This window comes from Toxorhynchites rutilus, chromosome 2 (genome assembly GCF_029784135.1).
Source record: "Toxorhynchites rutilus septentrionalis strain SRP chromosome 2, ASM2978413v1, whole genome shotgun sequence".
Lineage (NCBI taxonomy): Eukaryota > Metazoa > Arthropoda > Insecta > Diptera > Culicidae > Toxorhynchites > Toxorhynchites rutilus.
Window position 1 is genome coordinate 184,978,497 of NC_073745.1, and position 27,083 is coordinate 185,005,579.

General features: G+C 37.9%; 2 protein-coding genes across 11 annotated transcripts in view; one reads left to right on the forward strand and one right to left on the reverse strand.

Moving 5' to 3' along the window:
• LOC129764611 (elongation of very long chain fatty acids protein 1-like) overlaps nt 1–26,207 on the forward strand; it is a 51,407-nt gene extending 25,200 nt beyond the window's left edge. Inside the window, exons 1-7 of one of the 2 annotated variants that reach the window (XM_055763862.1) lie at nt 14,998–15,240; nt 24,794–24,844; nt 24,901–24,997; nt 25,059–25,152; nt 25,209–25,452; nt 25,518–25,660; nt 25,725–26,207. In XM_055763862.1, the coding sequence (XP_055619837.1) occupies nt 24,808–24,844; nt 24,901–24,997; nt 25,059–25,152; nt 25,209–25,452; nt 25,518–25,660; nt 25,725–25,904 (795 nt within the window). In that variant the 5' untranslated portion in view covers nt 14,998–15,240; nt 24,794–24,807 and the 3' untranslated portion in view covers nt 25,905–26,207. Of the gene's footprint in view, nt 1–14,997; nt 15,241–24,793; nt 24,845–24,900; nt 24,998–25,058; nt 25,153–25,208; nt 25,453–25,517; nt 25,661–25,724 lie in introns of those variants that run through there. The other variant, XM_055763863.1, reaches the window with a different exon arrangement.
• LOC129764606 (oxysterol-binding protein-related protein 9) overlaps nt 1–27,083 on the reverse strand; it is a 118,897-nt gene that overhangs the window by 24,629 nt on the left and 67,185 nt on the right. Inside the window, exons 2-8 of one of the 9 annotated variants that reach the window (XM_055763850.1) lie at nt 22,421–22,549; nt 22,133–22,366; nt 21,990–22,067; nt 21,883–21,933; nt 15,157–15,238; nt 14,946–15,053; nt 14,002–14,098 (exon numbers count right to left, since the gene is read on the reverse strand). In XM_055763850.1, the coding sequence (XP_055619825.1) occupies nt 14,002–14,098; nt 14,946–15,053; nt 15,157–15,238; nt 21,883–21,933; nt 21,990–22,067; nt 22,133–22,366; nt 22,421–22,549 (779 nt within the window). Of the gene's footprint in view, nt 1–8,023; nt 8,314–8,501; nt 8,644–8,809; nt 8,894–14,001; nt 14,162–14,229; nt 14,627–14,945; nt 15,054–15,156; nt 15,239–15,405; nt 15,451–21,882; nt 21,934–21,989; nt 22,068–22,132; nt 22,367–22,420; nt 22,550–27,083 lie in introns of those variants that run through there. The other 8 variants (XM_055763851.1, XM_055763852.1, XM_055763853.1 and 5 more) reach the window with 8 other exon arrangements.

Sequence of the window (27,083 nt, forward strand, 5' to 3'; positions counted from 1 at the left end):
GAGGCACAAGGTTTTATGCATCCAATATTGGATACGGAAATATCCTACTGATGGGGAAGAATAATCTTCAGAAGCTATCCTGTTGATTGCGATTGATTGAAAAACCACAAAACCTAATGTATTTGGTCACAGTGTAACATGGATAGAAAACATTCAATTAAACTCTTTCACATGAATATATTTTGAAAATTCCCAAAGGAACTGGCAGATTATTTTCCAGCAATGATTAGATCTTTCCGGAACTTTCTCGATGCTGAATGGCATCCTAACGGAAAGAGTTCTGCGCGTGTATGTGTCGATCCTTCGCCGTCCACCTCCTCCAGCACGTTAGGCAACGATGTTGTCTTGTCGATGTCCTCACGAAAAATGAATGTGTTTCACCACCAGAATATCGCTTAAGTATGCTTTTTGTGTGTGATTGAATCGAGAGAAGGTGTGGTTTACGATGGCAATTTGGAAGGCAAACTAGAGGGGAATGAACTCTCTGAGCTCGGAACTTTCGGCGACTGAGCAATAATCGATTGCGGGCGCATACAATATTGGATACGGAAATATCCTACTGATGGGGAAGAATAATCTTCTGAAGCTATCCTGTTAATTGCGATTGATTGAAAAACCACAAAACCAAATGTATTTGGTCACAGTGTTACATGGATAGAAAACATTCAATTAAACTCTTTCACATGAATATATTTTGAAAATTCCCAAAGGAACTGGCAGATTATTTTCAGTAAAGATTAGATATTTCCACATTTTCCTCGATACTGGAAGCCCACCAGTGGTTAATGCCAACTCGATAACCACCTGTTAATAGCACTTGATTGAAACATATTTGGTCACAGTGTAACATGGATAGAAAACATTCAATTAAACTCTTTCACATGAATATATTTTGAAAATTCCCAAAGGAACTGGCAGATTATTTTCCAGCAATGATTAGATCTTTCCGGAACTTTCTCGATGCTGAATGGCATCCTAACGGAAAGAGTTCTGCGCGTGTATGTGTCGATCCTTCGCCGTCCACCTCCTCCAGCACGTTAGGCAACGATGTTGTCTTGTCGATGTCCTCACGAAAAATGAATGTGTTTCACCACCAGAATATCGCTTAAGTATGCTTTTTGTGTGTGATTGAATCGAGAGAAGGTGTGGTTTACGATGGCAATTTGGAAGGCAAACTAGAGGGGAATGAACTCTCTGAGCTCGGAACTTTCGGCGACTGAGCAATAATCGATTGCGGGCGCATACAATATTGGATACGGAAATATCCTACTGATGGGGAAGAATAATCTTCTGAAGCTATCCTGTTAATTGCGATTGATTGAAAAACCACAAAACCAAATGTATTTGGTCACAGTGTTACATGGATAGAAAACATTCAATTAAACTCTTTCACATGAATATATTTTGAAAATTCCCAAAGGAACTGGCAGATTATTTTCAGTAACGATTAGATATTTCCACATTTTCCTCGATACTGGAAGCCCACCAGTGGTTAATGCCAACTCGATAACCACCTGTTAATAGCACTTGATTGAAACATATTTGGTCACAGTGTTACATGGATAGAAAACATTCAATTAAACTCTTTCACATGAATATATTTTGAAAATTCCCAAAGGAACTGGCAGATTATTTTCAGTAACGATTAGATATTTCCACATTTTCCTCGATACTGGAAGCCCACCAGTGGTTAATGCCAACTCGATAATCACCTGTTAATAGCCGCGCGTGTATGTGTGTGTAGCGATGTCTTCCCAGGGAACCGTTTGCGGCATCACTCTCCTCCTGATAGATTCCCTTCTGGCCTAGGGTGCACAAACTGGCTCTTGGTGACACCGTTCATCCGCGCTTTCATGATAAATAAAGAGCTTCACCGCAACAGCGACAACATGCTCCAATCGCTGTTCAATTAGAACTGAGTGGATTTCCGAGCGCCGCTCGCTTATATACCGATTGGTGATTTCAATAGCCTGTTTTGAAAGCAATTTTAAGACTATTGAAACAAGTTTTTGGATCAAAAAGTAACAAGTATATAACGCGTAGACATTTTATCTTTCGAATGAAGTGTTTATCATACCATTTCGTTCAGTTGTTTAGGAGCTATTAACGCTCAAAATCTCGGTCTCCGGCGTAACGCTTTCGTTTTCGAAACTTTGATTTTACACCCCGGTATAGAAATGAAAGACGTAGTCCTACGTCAAAAAAGTTATAGTATTAGATGCAACAAACAAGAAATCACGAAATCTTCAAACATCTCAACTTTATAAGATAAACTGTAACAACGACACCTGTGTAACTCAGAAACGATGAGTTGAAACAGCAAAAAACGAGTAAACAGATTCAACAGTTCTGGAAAAATAGTTACACTGTGGATTCTCAGCAAGCACATGTTGTCTACATAAGTTCAGAGAGTCGTCTATAAACCCTATAAATACGAATTCTTTGTTTTGCTAACTCAACAAAATATAAACTCCTTAATTTGATACTGATATGGTTGAAGCGCTGTCGGAATAACGGTGCTTTATGAAATCTAAACCGTCACTCTCAAGTTGATAATGGATGTCGTTACTCAAATCAGCGAGGAAAAACAATAGAGTTTAATTCAATGTTTTTTTTTCAACTAAATAATACTATCGGGTAACATTCATACATAATTATAAACCATGTTGAAAAAATGTATATGGAGAACCCTTCCGGCGAGAATCTGACCATATCCAGTGCTTTCTTCCAACATTGCCTCAAATTTTTTCACTCGGAATATCACCACAACAAAACGGCTACGTTTTGATCCGTTCGTTAAAACTTCTTGGACGTTATCGACGTAGGAATCTACCGTGGCGTTAACATAGATTTCGACTCTCATCTGTTCAAGGTAAACCTACATTCGAAAATATCAATCACAACAGTGGCAACAGAAGCAAAACGCAGCTGAACAGTGCTTTAGTGCTTCGAAACTTTGTTGCTGGAGGTTCATGAAATGAATGATTAGGGGTAAAGCAAAGTCAACGGAATGAGGGTGCCGAGCAATTCGGGACAAAAAGGATACAGCACGCGTAGTAGCTACGCAGTCTGGCCATTACATAAATGAACTAGTGTTTGGAGATGAAGGCTGAAAAGACGTTGTATCGCCACATATTCGAAACATTGTCTATTGTATCTCATATGCAGGCTGCCGGGACGATGCTCCGCCAAGTTTCCAGGTTGTTAGGCCACATATCCCAGTCATGTATCACATCTCATAAGCGGAAAGCAACCAACGGTGCACTCGAACTGAATGGTTAATTTTCTCACATGAGGCTTACAACCCGCTTCATCCTATAGTACCTTTCAGACGAAGACATAAAGTGGCCATACGTTATACGTAACGAAGCAACGGTTAGAATACCACCATTTTTACAGTCCAGCACCTCTCATACGAAGGGTATGGCCTTCATAATGTGTGACACCACCTTTTTCACATACGAGTATAAGAGATGAACCAGCCCAAGACCTGAAAAACCGAATGCGTTGGGGCAACAATTTGTGTCTTCTCACAATCTTAGGCAAAATAAAGTTAGTCTCTATGAGCAGGTTGTAGCTGAAGGGGTCATCATGGTTGATCGATCGGACAGCTTAGTTCCGGAGGAATCTAGAGTCACGGCTGATGAGCTGATGGCTCTTATAAAAACCTCAAAGAACATGAAGGGCTCAAACCCTTGAGTCATGGCTCATTTGCTTTTGTAGCGACAATATTTAATAGGTGCTGGGAGCTTTGCTACTTCCCTTCAGTGTGGAAGTTAGCTAAAGTCATCCCAGTACTGAATCCGGGGAAAAATCCTTCTGTTCCTAAGAGCTATGGCCCATCAGACTGCTCTCCACTCATTCTATGCTTTTCGAAAAATGCGTCCAGAGTCGAATTCTTGCTTTTGCAGATGAGAATGGTGTAACAATTTGGTTTCCGGAGGGGAAGGTCCGCCATTCATCAACTTACTAGGGTTTCAAATATTATACATCGAAATAGGTCGATGTCCAAGATGACAGCAATGGCGCTCTTTTCTTTCGATTCAATTTTCCCATGTATTTTATCAAGATCATTGGAATTATCTCTCTGATAGGGAAATTCAGGTATCTCTGCATAATGTGTGTTTAGATCATTTTAATATCGATGCAGGTGTGCCCCAAGGAAGTATTCTTGGGCCCATTCTGTATAACATTTATACTGCGGACATCCCACCGCTTCCCGGTGATGGTATATTGTACCAATTTGTCGATGACACTGCGATCTTGTTTAAGGGTCGCTTCATCGGTATTCTTAAACGCAAACTGTAGGGTGGCCTGGGTACTCTAACAGAGTTTTAAAGCAATTGGAAAAGTGTTATCAATGCGGCGAGGACTTCGGCTATTTTATTTCCACATTCGAGATCTCCTAGACTTATTCCGACCAATTATGTCAGAACTCGGTTCGGTGACTCTCTTGTCGAATGGTCCAAGGAAGTGGTCTAAAGGGTGTGTCACATCAAATTGCATCACGGAAAAAACGCTGTAGAAATTAATTAAATTTTTAGGAATTATATCTTCAGCTTTCGCTTATAATCAGATAAGAGTGTATAGATCACGTTGGCCATGTTTCACTGTCAATTTTTCGTAAATTTGGAAAAATGTCGTCGAACGAAAAAGAGCGTCGTGAATTAATCCTGCGCACTCATTCCGAGAATCCGGAGTTGTCACATAGGGACATCGGTAAGATGCTGGGAATCGTCCAATCCACGGTCAGCAGAGTACTAAAACGATACTTCGAGAACCTAACCACTTCACCGGAAGGTGAAGAACGGCAAAAATGGATGCTCCGTCAGTGAAAAAAATCATAAGCGCGTAGTTAAGCAGTTTAGACGTGATCCGAGAAGTTCGGTTCGGGATGTCGCCAATAAGCTGAATTTGTCAAGTTCATTCGTACAGCGGACCAAGCAGCGGGAGGGCCTGCGTACATACAAGGTTCAGAAGGCTCCTAACCGCGACGAAAGGCAAAACATGGTGGGGAAGACGCGAGCCCGGAAGCTGTACACCGAAATGCTGACGAAGCCGCATTGCCTGGTAATGGACGACGAAACCTACGTCAAAGCGGACTTTCGTCAGCTGCCGGGCCTGTTGTTCTTCTCCGCAGAGGACAAATTCAGCGTTCCGGAGGAGATTCGCAAGCAGAAACTATCCAAGTTTGCCAAAAAGTACATGGTGTGGCAAGCGATCTGCTCTTGCGGAAAGCGGAGCGCCCCCTTCGTGATGACCGGCACGGTAAACGGGCAGGTTTACCTCAAGAAGTGCCTACAGAAGCGCTTACCATCTTCTGGCCGGATCTCGCTTTGTGCCACTATTCAAAGGACGTGTTGGAGTGGTACGAAGCCAACGGGGTCACCTTCGTGCCAAAGGAAATGAACCCGCCCAACGCGCCGGAGCTTCGCCCAATAGAGAAATATTGGGCGATTATGAAGCAGGCCCTCCGGAAGAACCCAAAAGTTGTCAAATCGGAGGCAGACTTCAAAAGAAAATGGATTTTTGTTCAAAAAAAACTACAACCTGACGTTGTACAGAACCTTATGGACGGGGTAAAGAGGAAGGTGCGAGCATACGGGCTTGGGCTCGAAGTATGAATAAAAAGAAAATGCCAAAAGTTGTTTAATAGTTTTTATTTTACTGTCTAAAATTTTCAAAAGGATCGGTCTACTGGGCGAATTTCTACAGCATTTTTTCCGTGATGCAATTTGATGTGACACACCCTTTACTTAGGACTCACTCTAGACAGTCATCTGATTTTTAGGCCTCACGTTGAGAAAATCGCCATAAAATGTAATATTCTGCTCCGGTCATTGTACTCTTTGGTTGGCAGAAATTCTAAACTTTGCCAGATGGCTATCTATAAACAAATCGTGTATCCTGTAATTGAATGTGCGATTCCTGTTTGAAAGGGTGTGCCCGGACACACATCCAACTCAAACTTCAACGTATTTAGAATAAATTTCTCATGATCATTTTGAACTTGCCCCCCTGGACGAGAACAAGGGAGGTTTAGGAAAGAGCCAGTTAGGTTACCCTAGATGAGAACTTTCAGAAATACATCCAGAAATTTGGAGAGAGGTGCTCTTATTCCGCGCACGAAATTGTCCGGAATCTGTTCGTTGTACAGTAAAATTATATGTTTAGGTTAAGGTTGAGTTAAGTAGGTAGTTTATTTTAATGATTGAAAAAATCAATATGTTTCAAATTCTTAAAAAATCAATCATTCAAAACAAGCATTTTTTCATGCAATTTTTATCTAGACTTAAGATGCATAGCAATAGTTGGTCACTTAATATGTTAAGAACTTTGTACCAAACAAAAATAATATGAAATAAATAATATTTATGCAAATAAAAAAAAAACAGCCCAAGACTGAAAATCTCTCTAATAAAGACAAAAAAACATTCCAGTATTTCTGACACGGGGGGTATACTCCATAGAAGGAAAACCTTTCATTCGAACGGTAAAACAAAGGTCAAATACTAAATTTTGTTTCGTGTTTTTTTTAGTTTAGGAAACAGAAAATAGTCGCATGGTGATAGATCAGGAGAATACGGAATACGGTGGTCAATGACATATGACGATGAATATGTTTTTTCATCAAAAAATCACGAAACAAAATTCAATATTTGCACTTTGTTCCATTGTATTTTTACGGCACAAGCACAAAACAAATTGTCATTAAAAAGCACGTAATCTGTCAACCGATTTACATAAAGTTGGCTGCGTTCGAAAGGTGAGACCTTTACCTTTCTACTGTTATCAACGTTCAACAGATGGCGTGACGTGTTTCATGATTTCAATAAAACGTCCCCTTATTTATTGAACATACTGTGTACGCAAGGCGGAGCACCGTTTCGTCAGCCTGCGTATGAGGTAACGATAGAGAGCTTGTTTGGTGGACGTGGCAGTCTTCCGATGGAACAAAATTGGGTTGTACTTCAAGATGTTGAGGGGCATCATACTTCTCGAGCACCATTCTAAGACAATCTAGAGCGCTCCTGATCATCATGTAGATCTTCATGTCATTCGAACAGTAAGAACAGCTATGGGCCTAGATTGCATCTTTGAGGCACTCCCGAGGACCAATTTTGACAAACATCCGACGATTGGTTAGATACTAGTTAAAACTGATCGTGAATCTGGAGAAAATCCCGATTTCGTATAGTCTTGATGGCAGGATTTTGTGATCAACACGTTCGAAAGTAGCAGAAGCACGTGAGCAACGAAGACATAGCACTTCTTGAGTGTAGAGTTAGTCGAGTGGTTAACCATTAGCGGGTTTATGGACAAGCTTTCTTCCATTTTCTTGGAATTGACAAATGCCCAGAAAAGCTTCGGATATACCGATTGAGACACGAAACAGAAGGATCAATATAGCCTATCTGTCCAGGCTATTTTGTTTTGTCGTGTTTTGTCGTCATTGAAAGAACGCTGTCGACGGTAGCGACCGCGGAATAACGATTCTCACTGCTCTCGGCTTATGAAAACTGCATCTAAAACGAATTCAACACTTTGCAGAATCTCTGTTGGCCGGAGTTGAAATTCATTGATAACCGAAAACTTTCGAGAATTGTCGAAACATCTTGAAGATGATATAATATCACATGGGAATGTATCGTTATTGTAAATTAATAAATTCAGGAAAAAAACTGTCTACGAATTGTAGTTGGCATGTAGGCATAGTAATATCTAACCATATAACAATATTTTTATATAAACTATGATATTCAGAAATTTAAAATAAACCAAATGAATTTGGTTTAACAAATGAAATGTCAAATCCTATAAAGCACATCTCCCAATGACGTCACTAGCAGCGATGTGGTTATACCTTCGATTTCTGAATATTTAATATGAATGAAAAAGTTCTATCTTCCGATACACAAATTATTGCGAGCGCCGGAAAAGGATAAATGTAAGAAAAAACATTCCGAGTGAGAGATTTCAGATTAACAAATTATAAATTTGATAGTGTTAAGGTGAAATTTACCTATCGTTAGCTACTGAGCTAGTTCTACGAAACGAGAATTTTTCTGCTAAAGATCGGAACATGTCTTTCGCTTCGAGGAAATTTGGCTTTTACACTATTATTCCACACACTTTTATCACATTTTAATTTTTGGTACAATTCACAGCATACGAATAATCGTACTGAACACGCAAACGAAATAAAACAGTTTTATTTCAACGGATCATCTGGGGGGATGAAATGATTAGATTATTGTTGGGCCTGAATTTGGGAAGTGTGCCTCAAGCAAATATGAGCTGCAACAAAACACAATATCACACACTACTAATCGATAAAAATACATGTAGTTATATTTAATGCAACATTTGCTCATTCGATGATGGCTCTCACATTCTCCTGTCACACAGCACATATTCAAAAAAAGTGAAAAAACATAGTTCGGATGTTTGTGTACATCAAAACTGTGCACACTCAGCAAACGCGGTATGCATTGACAGACCCACTGAGTTGAATAACATGGAAAGCACTACGTCAGAATTTGAGATTTCAGGAACACAGAGAGCGCGAGAGAACGAAAATACTTGGCATGAAAACGAATCTCAGCGGTTCCGGCATTTCTACATTTCTATCGCGCTTATTCTAAAGGAAGACATTAATAATCGATTGAAATCTCGTTCCAGCACTTTTATGCATCATAAAATCCATACAAAGCGGATAATTATGCATAGATTCGCTTATTCCAAATCCCATAGGCGAAAAATCAATTTCGCGTTCTCGTTTTCATTCACGTGAAATTCGTTCTCGAACCTCTCCGAAAGGGATATCTTGCAGGAAGACAGTGGACCGAATCCGCAAAAACAAACCGCTGCGGCACAGAGACTAAAATTCATGCTTCTTTCGCCGAGAGCAAATTGAACTAACTGCAGCCAAAAGAGGCCTCAGCGAACCGTTTCACTACTCGGCATCCCATTCACGTACCCACACCCATTCACGTACCCACACACTAAACTAAGCGACGACAGCAAAGAAGACATAAACATAGTCAGAGAGAGAGACTAGTATCCGTTCTTAAACTTGAAAATCTGTTTGGGTTAATTTCACCAGAAAAATGTTTTCACACACTCTCGGAAAATGATTCTATTTCATTTGTAATATGTAGGGGAGGGTGGTCCTGAATCGTTACCCTAAATTGTAAATGTCACCAAGTAACAAAATATTTGTTCTTTGGTAACTTCGGCGTTCAATTGTTTAATAGAACTCTTATACTGTGTTATCTACCAGTTGGTGTGAATTTAGGACCACCTTCTCCTAATATACGAATAAGCTATTTGCATCAAAATACGACACCTGTTCGTTGAATATCCAGCCTAAGTCTAGGCTATCACGTCTCAATTCAAGTCGTATAAATATTGATTGTCAACTGACGAATACGAAGCAGAATGATGCATCTATCTAATTCCAATTCCTTTAATTCAACTAAGTGTTCAATCATTTCCTGATGGATTTACGAGATTTTTGCACCAGTCGATTCGGATCTAACAATCTGTTGCAAAAAAGAAAATTATGAGTTTTTCAATGGTTAGTTTGTTGAGCCCCGCACTGTTCGTCATTTAGAGAGCATCGGCACTGGGAACGGCAATAACAAAGTTAGAAAATAATGTTCAGAATAGCCCGCTATCGGTCCACAGGGACCAACGAGGGACAAACGTAAAGTTCATTGTATGTCCCCTAGCTCGGTCAGGGCTTAACTTGTTAAACCCTTTGTCTACGATTTAATTTAAAAAAGAACGAACCAAATGCACACGCTTCGATGGGTCACGCATCGAGTAATTCCACTACTGAAGGGTGAAGATGGCATTTTTTTCCCATTTTCCAAATGGCCTTCCTTCATCATTACACACTACTCTTCCAACAAACAAATAATTCGCATTTCAATTTCTTCGAATATTATAAGAATCCATCGAATTTTTAAAAATACCCTTTTAGTCGAATGAACCACCAAGAAGGGACAGATGAGTTTGCGTAGTTTGAAAGCCGCTGCCAGATTATTAATTTAGACACTTTGGAAACGCGTAGGAATACTGCTCGAGCCATGGTGACATCTGATGACAACATATTTAGGCAATGCCAATCGAATTATGTTAGGATATAAGAAAAATAGATACTCAGCTACCATTGGGGCCCGAGCCTGTTGGCGAATAAATCAATTCTATTCAATTCATGATTTATACTTATTCTTGCGAGAACATTACATGAGATTTGTGTCGTTATTGCCAATACACGTAACACACTCTGTATGCATCGTGAATATTTTTCTCGTGCTAGATGTAGTGCGACCCGAGGTGATGACACATTTGTTCCCCCACCACCGTTATCTATTTTATAACGCATAAATTCACCAATTCTTAAGTGTGATTCAGCATACAAAACCAAACTCCACGTAACGGTATGAAACATCGGCACTTCCTATTTGATATTTCTCTTCTGCATTACTTCTGTCTGCCAGTGCAAGCCTTGCACTATGCTTTCTTCGCACATGTTCTGAGATTGCATTCTGGGGTGAAAACCTTTGCACGTCTGTTCAACACGGTAGCAAAATAGAAACTGAGGTTGGCCAGAGCGAGCACAATAATGACACTAGAACTACCGCCAAATTTGATGTATCTTTCCTTTCCTTTCCAAACCGATCATTTTGACTAGAGATTTATTTGTAAGGATATATAAATGTCAAAGGAAATAAACTATATTTAGAAAAAAGTCATAAAACTATTGGAAAATATGTAATAATATGGAAATTATACAAAAATACAGAAGCACTCCCATCCAGACGGCATGAAAATCGACGCGTTACCTCCACCGAACGAAATTGCACACATAGTGATGCGATATCCATCTTCCATTCTCCCTTGGAATCATGCAAAACAACTGTGTCTGACATCAGCATTGAGAAAGACTGCTGTCTGGTAGCAGGAGCGTGACTGTGACTTGAATAATGATGATAATGGTTTGAATTATAGAAACGTTAAAATTTCATAGCTCATTGGCCTCTAGACTTGAAAATACCATTTGGAAAATCTCCTTGCCGTCTGGTCGTGAATGCTGTGAAATCGCGAATAGCTTGTTTATACACAATAAATAAAAAACGGGGAGAGTTTAAATTACATTATTTTCTCTATCCACATTATCCGTAGAACGAGCGTTGCATTTGCTATTTCTATTTCATAAAAACATGACCCGTTTTCCAATGTGGCACCATTACTGAAAGATGCAATCCTACGTCGAAAAATACAGGTAATGATTTCTGGGGGCTTCGATATTGTTACACATACAAAATAGTTTCAAATAAAGCAATGGCCCAACCAGAAGGGCCAGCCTGCCACATGCAGTCGCAGGTTGAGTATGGCTGCTCTAAATTGATAGCTTTTCATTTCGAATACATTTGTGCTTCCCTAACACGAACTACAAAATCGGGCAATGCACTGAATTGTTAGCTGACGATCCAGAGATGAATGAATCGGATAATTTAAAGCTTCCCTTTACAAGGAAATAAAGAAAGAGCGAACTGTCGAATCTCCGTGAGAAAAATTGTGAGGAACATACTGTTCTTCAATTGTGATCGGAAAAAATCGCCCCAGAAAACAATTGCAACAGAAATTTCCATAATTATAGGTATTTTGGTTTGGACATTTAGCGTGCGGCTTCATAACTCGTATGCTCGCGCACGGTATCCCAGACCGTCTTATGCCCATGATGCTTTTCCGCGTCAGAATATTTCTAGCCTACTTGTGATTTAAAACTTTTTCTTAGCGGTTATTTCTGTTGCAGTTGTTTTCGGGAACCTCTTCAATAGAGGTGGCAGACCTCGAAAGTTTAATTTGATTTGACAAATCTTCTATTTATCCTACATCAAAGGTCCTCTTTATGTCAAAGAAGTGCAATTTGCTTATTTCTGGCATAAGGTAGCTAAACTTCTGAAGAAAGTGAATGTTCTTCGAACTTATTTTTAGATATAAACTCGAACTTTTCTCCAATCATCCGGAGAATTGTTACATTAACCCTCCTATACTAGCGCATAGGTCTGACAGACTGAGAATCAATGAGGTGGAGTAATTAAATGGCTATTAAAACTGAATGAAGTTAAAGAAAAAATATTTTCTGGATTTATTTTATTCAATTATAATTGAAAAAAATAAATCCAGAAAATATTTTTTACTTTTTTTTAATAAATACCCAGTAGCAATAATACACGCACAGTCGGTGAGTATACGAGTTACGATTTTGCGCGTGAGTACAGGAAGGTTAAAGGGGAGCAGAAAACATCGGAAACATTGATGAACTTTCCACGATTTCCGACAAGTTTATAACAAGGATAAGGAATGATGGTAAAAAACGAGCCCTCGTGTGATTGATCGTTCAAAGGTTAGCGCTTCAGTTTATACCTGCTATTATTGTCTTCTTCTTGAATGGCACTAACGTTCCTAGAGGAACGTCTCATCGTAGTATTGCTTGCGTCATTTTTATTAGTACTTAGTTGAGATTTCTATGCCAAATAACACGCCTTGAAGGTATTCTGAGTGGTATGCTCTAGAATACAAGTGACTGCTACTCTTGTATGTTTCACATATAAAAAACCCATGTGGGGTTCCACCGCAATACGGCTTATGGACAACTGTATACATATTGCTCAAGTGGAATGGCGTGTCTTGTCGACACAGTAAGTCGTCCTATTGTAGACTGACGTAACTTTTTGGACAGTTCAAGGGAAGAGTTTCCCTTCAAGGTGACACTCCAAAATTCTGACCATTATGATGGAGACCATTATGAATGGATTCGCACGTCAATCTGTACTACGTGAATGTAAATGCGATACTCCAGCACAAAGTGCTAATCCAAAACAATGGCGTTTGGGTGTCCAGTCGTGTTCCAGTCAGTTTGTATGATCTAACTTTGGAAATTTCATCACGATATCTTGCTACAGTGTCGGACAAAACATGCTCAAGTAAAAAATTAAAGTGACAAAACTTTGAGAAGAAATAATGAAATCCAGTGCTCCAATCCATTTATAATAATTTATTTGTATTTTTCGAAGAATTTTTTTTAATATCTGTAGTCAAAACAATAGTCATTCTTGAAAAATGCGTTTTAAGCATACTTAACAACTAAAACGACGCGACAACATTTTGGACCAGTTCCTCGTTTCGGCTGTTTCGAGTGTTATTTCGACCAATTTTTGAAGAAATTTAATTGTTTCTCGAGGTTATTTTGTGTTTTTAATATCCTAGTATGTATTAATTATATAAACAAGAAGTATGTAAGGTTTTAATTAGCGAATTATAGTTGCAGTTACATTTACAGTTAGTGCACCCGTGGCCGAGTGGTTAGCGTCTCACGTTATCATGCCGGGTGTTCGGGTTCGATTCCCGTTCTGGCCGGGGGTTTTTGTCAGAGAAATTTGCTTCGACTTGCTAGAGCTTGCCCCTCGGAATACATTTAAGGCATGTTATTTGGCTTAATAAATCTCAACTAAGGATTAATAAATGACGCTAGTTAATGCACACGTTGAGACGGCAAAAGTTCCACAGGGAACGTTAACGTCATTCAAGAAGTTTTTTTTTTTTCAATATTGATTACGTATCCTGTGTACTGCGGTATAACTCATGATGGGAACATAGCTGTCACGACAGAACAGAATTGGAAACATTATATATCTAGTATCCAAACGGAAACGCGAGAAATATGCGCATAAAACGACATGTTTGTATTGTCCGCAACCCAAAATAGACGCGAATAAATGTTTGTAACAATGCTGTTTCACGTTCCGAGAAAAACTGCCAAAACTATTGTTGATGGTATAGCAATATCCGACTATCAAAATATATGTCTCTAGAGGCGAATGAACTGAAAAGTTTAAACCCTCTTAAAGCCAAAAAGAAGAAGAAGAAAATATATGTCTACCGAATATATCAACAATCATCATTACATTATATGGTGATACTTACTTTGTCGGTGTGTTTAGCTGACTAGACGTGAATGCATCATCGTTTGCGTCGAAGAAGTCGTCCTCTCCCTCCGAGCTGGAATAGGAAGTTTCCGGAACTGTGGAAAACATCGAACCCTTGATTACCACAGATTTTCGACACTTTGTCAGAACATTTCGAGCTAGAATTAGAATGCAAAACGTTGCGAAAGCACCGCACAACAGAACACATGCACACTCCAATATTTACGGATTTTCGCGAACTAGAGAATATATGATTTTCAGCTCCGAAAACTTTGTGTTATCGGGTGTATATTATTATTCTTCTTAACTTAAGAAATCAAACAACTACATAAGGATAATGGCTGGCTGTTTCCGCAGTGGAGAAGAAGGTACTGGAGAGCGAAAGTGTACGAAAATTATGTGTACATATTGGCGGTATGCCTTCTCACCAAGCAAAAAAAAACATACATGCGCTCAAACGACACGTGATTCGGGGTGTCAGAATGGGAGAGAGATTCACGTGTTTCGAAGGCTTACAGAAATATAGAGAAAATATTTGATGTACAGCAAGTGGAACAGTTATAGGAACACGCAGTATAAAAACTATTTTCGAAAATGATAATACAAACATCATAGAGGCGAATGAACTGCGAAGTTTAAAGCCTCTTAAAGCCAGAAAAGAAGAAGAAGATAATACAAATATCACCAGATTTTATGTATTTTTAAAACTTTATTTAGAAATTAGTGAAGACCAAGGAGACAGAATTCGAAGGCGTGTTCTCTCGTGTGTGACTCCCTGTGCGGGAAATTTGTATTGTATAGAGCAAAAGGACTCGAACAATTACAAACGCACATGTGAAAATAGGAGAAAATTTGTGGAAAATCTCGCACAAGCAAATGTCAACACGAAAGCAGAAGAGGAAAACAAGACTCGCACCCAGACACAGGCATAACGAAACATACCGGTAATTGAAGAATGGGCTATGTTGCTGCGACGCCGGTTTTCTCTGCATTCAGCTCCAACTTCAATACCAGTCTGCACTAAGACCGACGTGGGGACGGCCACCAAATCTGTTTTGTTGGTAAAGTTTAATATGGAAAAGTGATGGAAAAGAAAATTTTCCACGGCCATGTTTAAGCAAACGGACTTTTGAGTACTTGTGGGATTACTTACCGGTGTCATTTGTTTCGGTATCTGTTTCCGATTTGTTTATAACTGGTCCTTGGTAGATACCATTTATAGGATTGGCCGTATTCTGTAAGTTAGAGAAAAACTACTCTTATTGATATTGAACAGTGTTTTCTTGAATCGTTTAGAAATGAGTGAACAGTGAATTCTATCCGTAGATAGCAAGAAATAAAAAAGTCTTCATCCGCAGAATATTATCAATAATTGTTATAAATCCTTATTCAATCTCAGCACCTTGCAATCCACGTGACACGCCAAACACATTTGAACAGAACGCAAACCATGATTCTTCGTTCCAAGGAAACATGAACTGTGCGGAGGATTACCATCGCTGATTGGCATGACGTATTCTCGGATATCGTGACAAAATCAAATCATTAGAGAACAGCTGTTGCAGTGTTCAATATTTTTACGCAAGCGTGCTGTTTTCTCTCTTCGGAAAAATCAATAAACGCGAACTCAGATCACGGTGTTAGAGTCTCCCTCTCTCAAAACGACGGGAAACACACTTCAAAAGTGACATCCTTACCAGAAACCTTCATGGTGCGATAACCTCCCAAACACATATGAAGTGTGCCAATCGAAGTTGGTATGGTGAGGTTGAAGTTCATCATATAAAAGCATGGAAATTTAAATGACTAATAAATATTCGGTCACTTCAACGTTTTTAAATAAAAAAGGGGTTATATCTGTGATATAACCGTAAGGTAGACATAGGACTACTTGTAAGTGTGTGCGCGGATGAGTAGAAGTATTGAATTAAAGTTCATGCAGGGTCGTACATTAAATTCAACTATTTTGAAATGGATGGTGGTCCTGAAAAGGATCGAAGAGTTTGCGTGGCTTTGTACATGATACATTCTTTTTCGCGTGATGACAATATACGAGATTTGTGTCCTTATTGCCAGTATGTATCTCTTCTTTCAGACATTTAACGCTGCCACAGGCGATTTTATATTTGTTTCGCCATCACCATTATATATCTTTGACAACGTATAAAATGAACAACGCTTACGTGCAATTCAATCGTACACAAACACTCTGCATCTAATGGTAAGAAAACCGGTGATGTACGAAGCCCATAAGAGCTTCCGCATCAATCTACTCACAGGTTTTCTTAGCGTTCAATGATCCTTCTTTTTTCTTAGCTAACAAGTCTATATTAAACTCTGTCGCAATCCAACGGTTCACCAGAATCTCCGATGCCAGAATCGATTCAATATTGGCACTGTTGCAAACAAGACGATTTCTTTGACATTGTGAAATATTTTCTATCCCAACCCATGATGAAACTTTCCTTATTGTCCGCATCATCTATCGTCAATGGTACAATCTGCAGTCTCAATAGGATGGCCGCTTTGTTGAAAATTATTGTCGATGTGTCTTTTTTCGCTAGAGGTTTCGTTCAGACTGGTAGTATTTCGGCTGTCAGGGAGAACATGCTCCAACCAATACAGAATAATAACTGAGCCAATTTTCGTTCTGTTTTATTCATATTTTTAATGCACTTTAGCCCGGAGGTTAATCGTTCATGAGAGACGATTTCCGTACGGGCACCAGTTTATATACATATTTATGTGATTTCAATAGCCTATTTCCAAAGCAATCTTCAAGTTATTGAAACGGTTTTCGGGTCTAAAATTAACAAGCATATAACTCTTAGACATTTAATGTTTCAAATAAAATGATTATCATACCACTTCGTTCAACCGACAAAGATATATTAACGCTCAAAGGAAGAACCGTTTACTCCTCAGAAATGCTCAGGGCAAAAAATACCCCTCTCCCCGACAACTGGAATCATCGATCGATTGCGGAATTCGAGAATTGATATGGTGAAATATTCTGCACTCCATATCAAGCATTTCGTGTTCTCCGCTATCGAATCCTTAGCACACGATCTGTATCGAATTATCAGGCAAAAAATCGAAGATGAACCAAAACACGTGTAAGAAAAGCATTTGTCAAAAATTAACTAAACATTCAAATAGCCGTACTTGTCAGCATAAGTGAGAGACATGACTACCAACATAATGCCACAAAAAAAAATCTAGAATCGAATATACGTAACCCGCGTAAATTCGAAAGTAGCGATATTTTTGAACAGACCTCGTACATACAGATTTGTGTGATTTCAATAGCAATTTTGAAGGTATCGAAACATGTTCTCGGGTCAATAATTAACAAGCATATAACTCTTAAACATTTAATTTTTCGAAAAAAGTTATTATAATACCACTTTGTTTAGTCAGCATAGTGATATTAACGCTCAAAACCATGCACCTGACGAATTCCATGCCATAAATTTTCAAAGAAACGTGAAAAAGTTGTTAGAAAAACTTTTTCTCTGTAGCAGAGCCCTTCTTGGTAATTGTATGAGATATTCATAGCATTTTTGTTCAGAATTGAAAAAAAACTGTTTTTGAGAGGAGCAATTCCACGCCCAATCGGCCAGAAAACAGAGCATTTTGACCCGAATCGACTCCGATTTTTTTTTGAAGCTTGGTACTTATGATGGAAACTACGTAAAATCACAATTTTCATTATAATATGACCAACTTAAATTACGATCGATTTTTTAAAAGGGTGTATTCAAAATAATTGTTGTTTCTTTTCAAAAAATTGTAACTCAAAATCTAGGTGTCTGATTGAAATATGATGGTTTACAAAGTTGCAAACATTTTGTAACAGTAACAAAAATAAAATTTAAAACACACTGTTAAAAATCTTACTCGAAACTTGAATTTAAAATTTAAAACCAAGATAATTGGTTGATTGGGTTTTCCTTTTTTAGGGGAAGATCCTAATCCACTGGTACTCAACCTTTATTTCAGAGGGGCGTTAGTTATTTTGTTGCGGGCCGCGAAAAATAGATAAATAAGAAGGGTGGTGTCTAAAAAACTATCGATTTTCAACGTAGGACTACAGAATTATAACCATTTTAAACGCTCTCAGAAATAACGCTCCAAAAACACTCAGATCGACAACTGAAAATCCGAGCGGAATCGGGTGTGTGGTAGGGTGGCGGTGTCGACAACAACCGCTGCGGTACAAATTTTAACATTCAGTTTTCCACCGACGAATGCAGTTTTCACCTTTGAAAAATACCTTCCCCGTATTCGGCTTGAAATGCGCTCCACTTCGACGTCACCGGAAACATTGCTCGAATTCACGAAAATGAATTGATCGATCGTAAAAAGTCACTAATAAGTCATCCAAGATTTATCAGTCATCCTGCCAGCGACTAGATGGCAGCGAGAGAAAGGGTTTCCAAAGGTCGTTTTCAAGGCCGAGTGTTTAGTTTAGTTCTCCAAATTTTAAGACTAGAAGCGAATGAGCTGAGAAAGTCCGAGAATCTGAGAAAGCTTCTACAATTCAAAAAAAATCATCATTACTCCATTAAATCCGTACTCACTCCTAAAATCACAGAAGCTCTTTTCCAGTAAAAAATATAAATTTAGATTTGTTTTTCATTATTTCGGATATAATTTTAGAATGCATCGAAACTTACTATTTAATAGAAAGTTGTGGTGGCCCGGAAAAGGACCGTTTTCGTTGTTCATTCTTGTTCTCGTGAGAACAGTAGAGGAAATGGGGAAAATTTGGACCCCCTAAGCGAATCGCCTAATATTTCCAAACCAATACGGTCTAAATAAAAAAATGTCACATTATACACTGAGCTACACTTCTTCTTTCTTTGTTTGTTTTTAAGAGGTTTTAAACTTTCAGATTTCTTTCAGTTCATTCGCCTCTAAAGCTACACTTGTTTTCTCTCAATCAATAATGTTTAATCATTATATCAAGCTTCAAACTACCAAATATAACATAAAATAAAATAAATGATTTTTGGTCATAAAAAAATTGATGCGGGGTGATTTGGTCTAGTGTGTATTTCATCGAAAAAAACACTGATATTTATGTAAAATATTTTAGGATTTTAAGAGGTTTTAAACTTTCAGATTTCTTTCAGTTCATTCGCCTTTAAAGCTACACTTGTTTTCTCTCAATCAATAATGTTTAATCATTATATCAAGCTTCAAACTACCAAATATGTCATAAAATAAAATAAATGATTTTTGGTCATAAAAAATTTGATGCGGGGTGATTTGGTCCAGTGTGTGTTTCATCGAAAAAAACACTGATATTTATGTAAAATATTTTAGGATAATGTTACAATCTGTAACAGTGTTTAGGAATCGTTACCAGGTGCCTTGGCCAGATTCCAGACCAGAAAAATTGCATTGAGATCATTTCGAATTCTGCATGGATCTTTTCACCGTTTGTTCGAGCATTTTCAAACACTTTCGATGCTTGGTCAAAGAAAACCCGTTCTTGATGGCCTGCGTTGTTCTTTCAAGCTCCTTTTTCTCCCAACGTTGTCTGCCCACCTTTTGTTGTAATTCAGAGGCATCAATCTTGTAGGACCAATTCACCCCACAGAAACGTGTCCATGTCACCCCACACAACATGCAAAAATTAGAATGCAATTAATTTCATTTATTGTTATCAAACTAACAGTTTCGCTGCATCAAATTGTTCCTCTTCTGTAGGCGAACAGAACTTTACTGCACAATACACGAAAAGGTTGTTTAAGCGGAAAAAACCTTAAAACCACGATCGGAAAACTCACATTTTCTGACAATCAATGTGTTTGCTGTGTTCATGCTACTGTTTTCCTCCACCTGATAAATTTTACCAAAGTTTTTTAACGTTAGTTACATATGGCTCAACAATATAAGGAGATGACATTATGAAAAAATCCAAGTTGAGTCGCATTTTTTAAGATAAAATGGTGGCCCAAATCACCCTGTATGTCCAAATTTCCCCAACTTACCCTACAAATGTAACGCCCTCGTTTTCGTACAATACAGCGAAATGCAAACATTTAGAAGCACTCTCCACCAGATGGCATGAAAATCAACGCGGTGCCTCTACCGAACAAAATTGCACCATATGTGCAAAATTTATTTTCCATTCTGCCTTTGTATCGCGCTAGCCGTAGCGAGATTATGACTTGAATAATGATGATCATGGCTTGAATTATAGAGGCGTTTAAAAATTCATTGGTCTCTAGCCTTGAGAAAGTCTATTTGGAAAACCTGTCTGCCGTCTAGTCGATAACTGACTGATGAATAGTGAATGCTGTGAATGCGGTCCAATGGAACCGGCGCAAAAAAGAAGGAGCTAAACGTGGTAATGACATCTCCTTCATTCACAAACATGTCAAAGTACTTGTGTATGCTGATGACATGAAGCTTTTCGCGGAAATTGGAAATGAAAACGACATAGTAGCATTCTAAAAAGAAATACATGTATTCCATACAGATTGAAACAAAAATTTACTAAAACTGAATGCAAAAAATGCAATTCTGTAACATTTAGCAGGAAAAATCATGCACCAAATATTATAATACATCTTGTTTTCGTTTTCGAAAACGATGCCATGTTTTATGTTAAAACCAAGTTCACATTCATTTTTCGCTCGTCAGTAATTTTCATCCATTACCTTTATAATTGATGGTGTATGTCTCATTTTGGGTCAATTGGGAGTAGATTCGCTGCAAAAAAAAACCAAAGTTGAAACCATTTTTGAAGGTGTCAAAAAAGGGACTTTCAAATTGGCCTCTGTTTTTACCTTTTTTAGCACACATGTACCTCTCCGATCAGTAGAAAACATGGTTCAGGAGTTATAATATACATGTCAATGTCGAAGTCGCCAGGAAACAAGAATTTTATGTGATGAATGGGTCGGGTCAGGACCATGTGTTCTAAACATTAATTGATAGCCGAATTATTGAACATTATAAATATTATTATTCGCGATAACAGTTTTTCATCAATCATATTCCCCTTGTTATTTTAACTCAACTTTGCGCATAGAACGCACGAAAAGCAAACGTTCGTTGGTTTTCTCGTTTTCTGTTCTCCCAACCGGTTGTGGGCAGCCTATGCTCTGTTGTGGCGCACGAAAATATATTATGTTAGCTGCGTTACTTCTACATGTGGGTATACACTAGCAGCCGCTAAGCAGCCGTGATGATTATTTACTATACTAGTGATGTGATACTAGGTTCTGGTTATGTTCACCGTGTGTACAGAGATTTTTTCGGCTCCAATTGGTCAGTTTGTACGTGTCAACTGTGGATGAATGTCGCGAAACGATTACTCGTGTTCTAACCGTTTCATGGTCAGCGAAAAGCGCGAAACTTGTGATATTTAAATCGATCATCGACTCCAAAAGAGTGTTTGATGGTTATTATTATTTTTTTGAGTTGATGATATTCTAGTGAAAGTTATTTCATTTTCACACCAATTCACGGATGTTCGGTATGAACTGCATTATTGAATTTCAAATAAAATATTGAATTATAATATATACTTGCCAATACAACATTGTTTGAAAAACTAGAAGTGATTTAGATATACAGTATATCGAGATGCGCTTTGCGTTTCGAGAATATTGAAACCCAAATAGCTTACTTGGTGCATTTTAGTGATATTGAAGCTCAAATGGCTATCTGAAGATTTTGTCTTGAAATTGAGTGCTGCTGAACAGATTTTCATGTCACAAATATGTTTCATTTTTTTTATATGATTCTAAGTTAACAATACATATTCGGTTCGGTAATATTTGGTTACTACTCGTGCCACGCGCTACATTACACAGAAATATATTTTTTATTCTTAACACTATGCACTATGAGCACTTACCTTCGTTATTTGAAGCAATACGATTGAATGTTTGATATTATCCAACATTGCCTTGAATAAAAGAATGAATTTTAATTCGATATCAGTAACATTTTGAGGAATCTTACATTTGCATGTTCGTGTATAGTCTTTAATTGTTGTACTTCTTCACTCTCGCCTAGCGATTGTATTCTGTGGTCAATTTTCTAGAAAAAAGGAAATAGATTCATCAGAGTGGTCTTATCCCGGGTCCAACTATCTTGATTCATACCGTTGTTTGCTCAATCATAAGCTGTAGATATGCGTCCGCTTCGCTGACTCTTTTGTCAAATAATGATAAATTGTTGTGGTTACGTTTTGTGCTAGATCCTGGCGTTCCGTGTGAAGTACTTCCGCTACCTCCGCTATATTGCTGTTCCCACAGAGCTCGGCTCCGGTTTGCGTGTCGCAGTATGGTATCCTCCAGCCGGCGGACCCATTTCTCCCGTTCGTCGGCGTCTCGTGCCTGATGGAATATCATACTGAAAATGTCTCCACAAGCGAGAACACAATACTATACCTGAAAATGAAATGTTTTGTGGTCCACGGTAATGGTGAAGGTGTTTACGTCTTGGTCATCTATTCCAATGACAGCTCCTTTTAATCGCACGCAGCCTCTCCGAACGCCTTTCATCATTTTCTCTTTTGACTGTTGTGGAAGAAAAACATAATAAGAGAAACGAACAATTTAGGTTATTCAAAAACTAAGTTTGAGAAGGAAAATGAAGAATAACGCTTGCTTGAAAAAATGGACAATTTTCTGATGGAAATAAAAAAACTTCAAACGTTAACAGATTTCCACAAAACATATTTTTTTCAACCATGTTACGAAAATATTTGGCCTCCTGAAGATTGGCCAAAACTTTCGTTATTGCTGTCGAGACCATACTTGTTCGCAGGTTTTGCAGTTCTTTCTCGGCTTTATTTATTTCTTCCTCCTCCGTATTCGTCATGAAATTGTTGGAGTAGACCCTTCGCTTCAGGTTTCTCCAGAAATTCTTGATGAGACGCAGCTGGGGGACGTTCGAAGGATTGACTGACTTCGGAACAACAGCAACCTCTTCGACTTCTTCGCGTAATGAGCGGAGGCCAGTTCCGGCCAAAACACCACATCCTCGTACGTATGATATATTTGGATGATGGAGACAACTTCCGGCAGGCACTCTGTGCTGTAAATCTATTTGTGCACCGCAAGTCCCGAACGTAAGAAGAGTGGCTTTAACATCTCTTTTTCACTGATGGTTAGTCTCAGAAGTTAAAATTTCACGTTGGAACTTACCTTCTTGGTCGGGAACGTAAATTAGCTGATTCCATGCCATTTATTGCCATTTAACATTAAATAAGTCACTCTTAGCCTTCGTTTCTGAGTCACAGCATGCTGTTTCGAAATGGCCGATCTTGACCTACGTTTCCGCACGATGACGTCCATCTGCACTAGGTATTTTTTCACTGTCTGGCCCGTTGCTTCGACCTCCTGGCCCAAAGCCCGGAACGATGTAGTCACCTTTTCCCTCCGTTTTCTGCATTAGCTTCAGCTGCAGTCCACCGTCGCGTAGCACTGTCGGACGACCGGAACCAGGCTTCCGTTCAATGGTCTCATTCTTCTCCAGAAGTGTAAAGATATTACCGAAACGGGCGTATCCGGCGGACTTAAAGTACCTGACGATGTCCACTTTCTTCGCAACGGGGTGGAGCTCCCAATACACACAAACCATGGAGCGCAGTTGCTTTACTGTTTTCGCTATAACCTCCGCAGTTCAACTGATAGCGCAGTAAAATGTTGTTCGAAAACTCATGGGTTACTATGATTGCCGATGCACAAATGGTCTCATCCCCGGATGTTAAGGTGAAAGAATTAAAAATTGGTAAAACTTAACAATTTTTTTAATGCAAGCGTTATATAGAATAGTTTCTAATTTTTTTACAAACAATTATAACTCAAAAACTATAATACCTACAAAATTTTGGTCAAAGGATGAAATGTAGAAAATTGTTTAAATTGTTTTTAGAAAAAAACCAAAAAAAATTATAAAATTATTTTATTTAAATTCTCAAAAAAAAATATATGATAGCCGTTACCATTTGTCAACAAGTCGTCCATATATCGGAAGATGGAGAATTTTATAGGGAAATAGTTTTTGTAACAACAACTTTCTCATATTTTCTTTGAAACTAATCCTAATTTTATTTAAAATAAAGTTATTGATATAGTGTATTCGACAAAGTTTTAGATCTTGATAAAATATGAACTTTCGTCGAAGACGTCAACTTTCTAATGCTATAAATTCAGGAAAAATTGATATGAATAACCCATACAATTTTTAACAAGTCACAGGCAAAAAGTGCCCGTCTTTGGATGTATCGACGACTTGTTAGAAATTGTAAGAGCTATTCATATAATTTTTTTAAGAATTGAGAAAAATGAATTTAAATTTTTAAAATAATTTTTTTTCAGCAAAATTCAATTGAAAAATATTTGGTATTTTTTATGAAAATTTAAACAATTTCCTACATTTCATCCTTTGACCACAATTTTGCAGGTATTATAGTTTTTGAGTTATAATTTTTTTCCAAACAATCTTGAAAAATTTATTTGCCCTTTTCAAAAATTCGTCTAATAATTTTTTAAATATTTCAAGTATACATCCATGTGTTTACATCCACAACGTTTCACTGCTATCTGAGATTGTGCTGCCAAAGGCCAGACGAGTTGGCATGAAATTCGTCATACGCTAAATACTGAATTGCAAACAAATGAAAGATAGACTTTCTCAGTTCGTTTTCGATCTGAAGATAACGATAAACATCTTAAACTATTAATCTTGTCTCTGTATTTTTCTTGCATTTTTAATACATTCCACGAAAATTTATAAATATTATATTTTTAATACAGACAATTCCGATATTATGGATCTTTACCATTATTACATATATGAAAATGCAGGTAAGAATGATGCACATTTTGAGTGGGTAAAATGAGTGACCTTTTTTGCTTCCTAGATCCTAGAACACATAACTGGTTTCTTGCGGGATCTCCCTTTCCTATGTTGGGAATCATCCTGACATACCTGGCCTCTGTGTACTACATAGTTCCTAAGTAAAGATCAGACAAATAGTCCTAAAATTTTTTATCATTCAACGGAGTTATTGCTTTTCAGATTTATGGAGAATCGAAAACCGTTCCAATTCAAGACGTTTCTAGGAATTTACAACATATTCCAAGCTGCTTACTGTATCGCAATAATATACATGGTAAGTGTAAGATTAATACAATATAGATCATGTTTCATAAGAATACTTCGTTTCAGTGTTACCAAGCCGGTTGGAGGTTTGATTATCTCTACAAATGCTACGAAACAGATTTCTCCGATGATTCCAAAGCGGTGAAAATGGTCGAAGTTTCATGGTATATTCTCTTCATAAAGTTCATCGAATTAATTGAAACAATAATTTTTGTTCTACGGAAGAAGCAGAATCAAGTTACTTTTCTTCACGTGTACCATCACATCAGTACCTTTTTTATCGCTTATTTATTCTGCAAATATGTTGGAGGTAATGGATTTCATATCACGATATACACTATAAAAATAACTGTTTTTTTTTGTGTAACGTTTCAGGTAGCATGTTAATGTTCTCAATCGTGATAAACTCTGTAGTGCATGTCATAATGTACTCTTACTATTTTCTCTCCGCGTACGAAATAACCATATTTAAATACATTGCCTCGAAAGTGAAAAGGTACATAACTAGCATTCAATTGGTAAGTGTTGTCCACGTTGTCTCACTTCATGCACCCCATCAATAATAAGCACATCTACTTCCAGATCCAGTTCGGGTTGATCATGATGAACAACGTATTCGCGCTTCAGCCGGGCTGTAATACTTGCAAACCTTTCCTTAGCCTGTACATTCCAAACATTTTCAACCTAATCTATCTCTTTAGTGATTTCTACAAGAAGTCGTATGACAGAAGGTCACCCGTTTTAAATAGTAAAGTAAAGTAATGATACGCAACGCAACGATGGAGCTACCAACACATAGGAGGATACTCAGCGCGTTAGGAAAGTAGTTATTTGCCGCGGGTTTCAGCTAGTTACGCAGCACCTGTTGTTAACAACTATGTCGTGCAACTAGATTTGGACATATGCTGTGAAGCAATTTTAATGCTAGAATATAAAAACACACCCAATGATGCTGCAATTCTGACTTGCTCATTTTGCCTTTCCGCGGATAGAGTTTTCATAAGTAGATAACGTGCAATTGTCAAGTTGAATCGGATACTTGAAAATATATATTTTTCGATATTATACGCTATCTTGTCTCTTGTCTGGGAGAACAGTAAAAAGAAACGATATAAATCCTAATGATGCTGCTTTTTTGTTGTTTTAATACAGTTATTTGCCATGAAGCAGGACATACGGAGTTAGTTTTTATTTAGGTTCCTATACTTTGTACAATTGGTATAAAACCGATTATAAGTGCTGTTATGTCACACTTTGTGTGAATGTGATAAAAAAATATACATAGCATGGAATATTCTTATTTGTGGTTCTTAGATTAGTGAATAGTGTACAATCAACGATGCAAACAGTTGCGACCTAGCTAGTGTCATTCAGATAGTTAGAGAGTTAAATATTCAGTGCCAGACGAGTTCTGATATAATGCACATATTCGGTTTTAGAAAGATACAATGTCTCGGTTTTTATGAGATTTACTCAAGCAACGAAATATGAATTAAGAGGAAATAGCCAAATAGAACGACCCTTTTTGAAAGATTTTTGTCATCTGGATCTCAATGTTCTCGATAGAGTAGCATATCTTCAAGTTTCGTTTTGACTTATAATTGAATCGTTCGTTAAGTAACATGTATTAAAATTGCCTTTTTGACTATCAAAGTTTCAGAAAAAGTTAGTTCTAAGAACCCCCTTTTAATTGGGGTTTCAAGCAGTCGATTGTTTGGGAAAACCCATAAGTCCATGTTCCCAATTATATGTACTTTGATAGATAGGGGAAAGTCGGGAAAGACGGACACGGTAGGAAAGACGGACACCCCTGTATAATTGATAAATTACATTTTTGTTTCAAATATTGAGGATGTACAGACTTGCAATACATTGTATCAATACTTGACACTTACAGTGTACACCTAGCTCTGTTGAAATTGTAAATCTGGAGAATAAGGT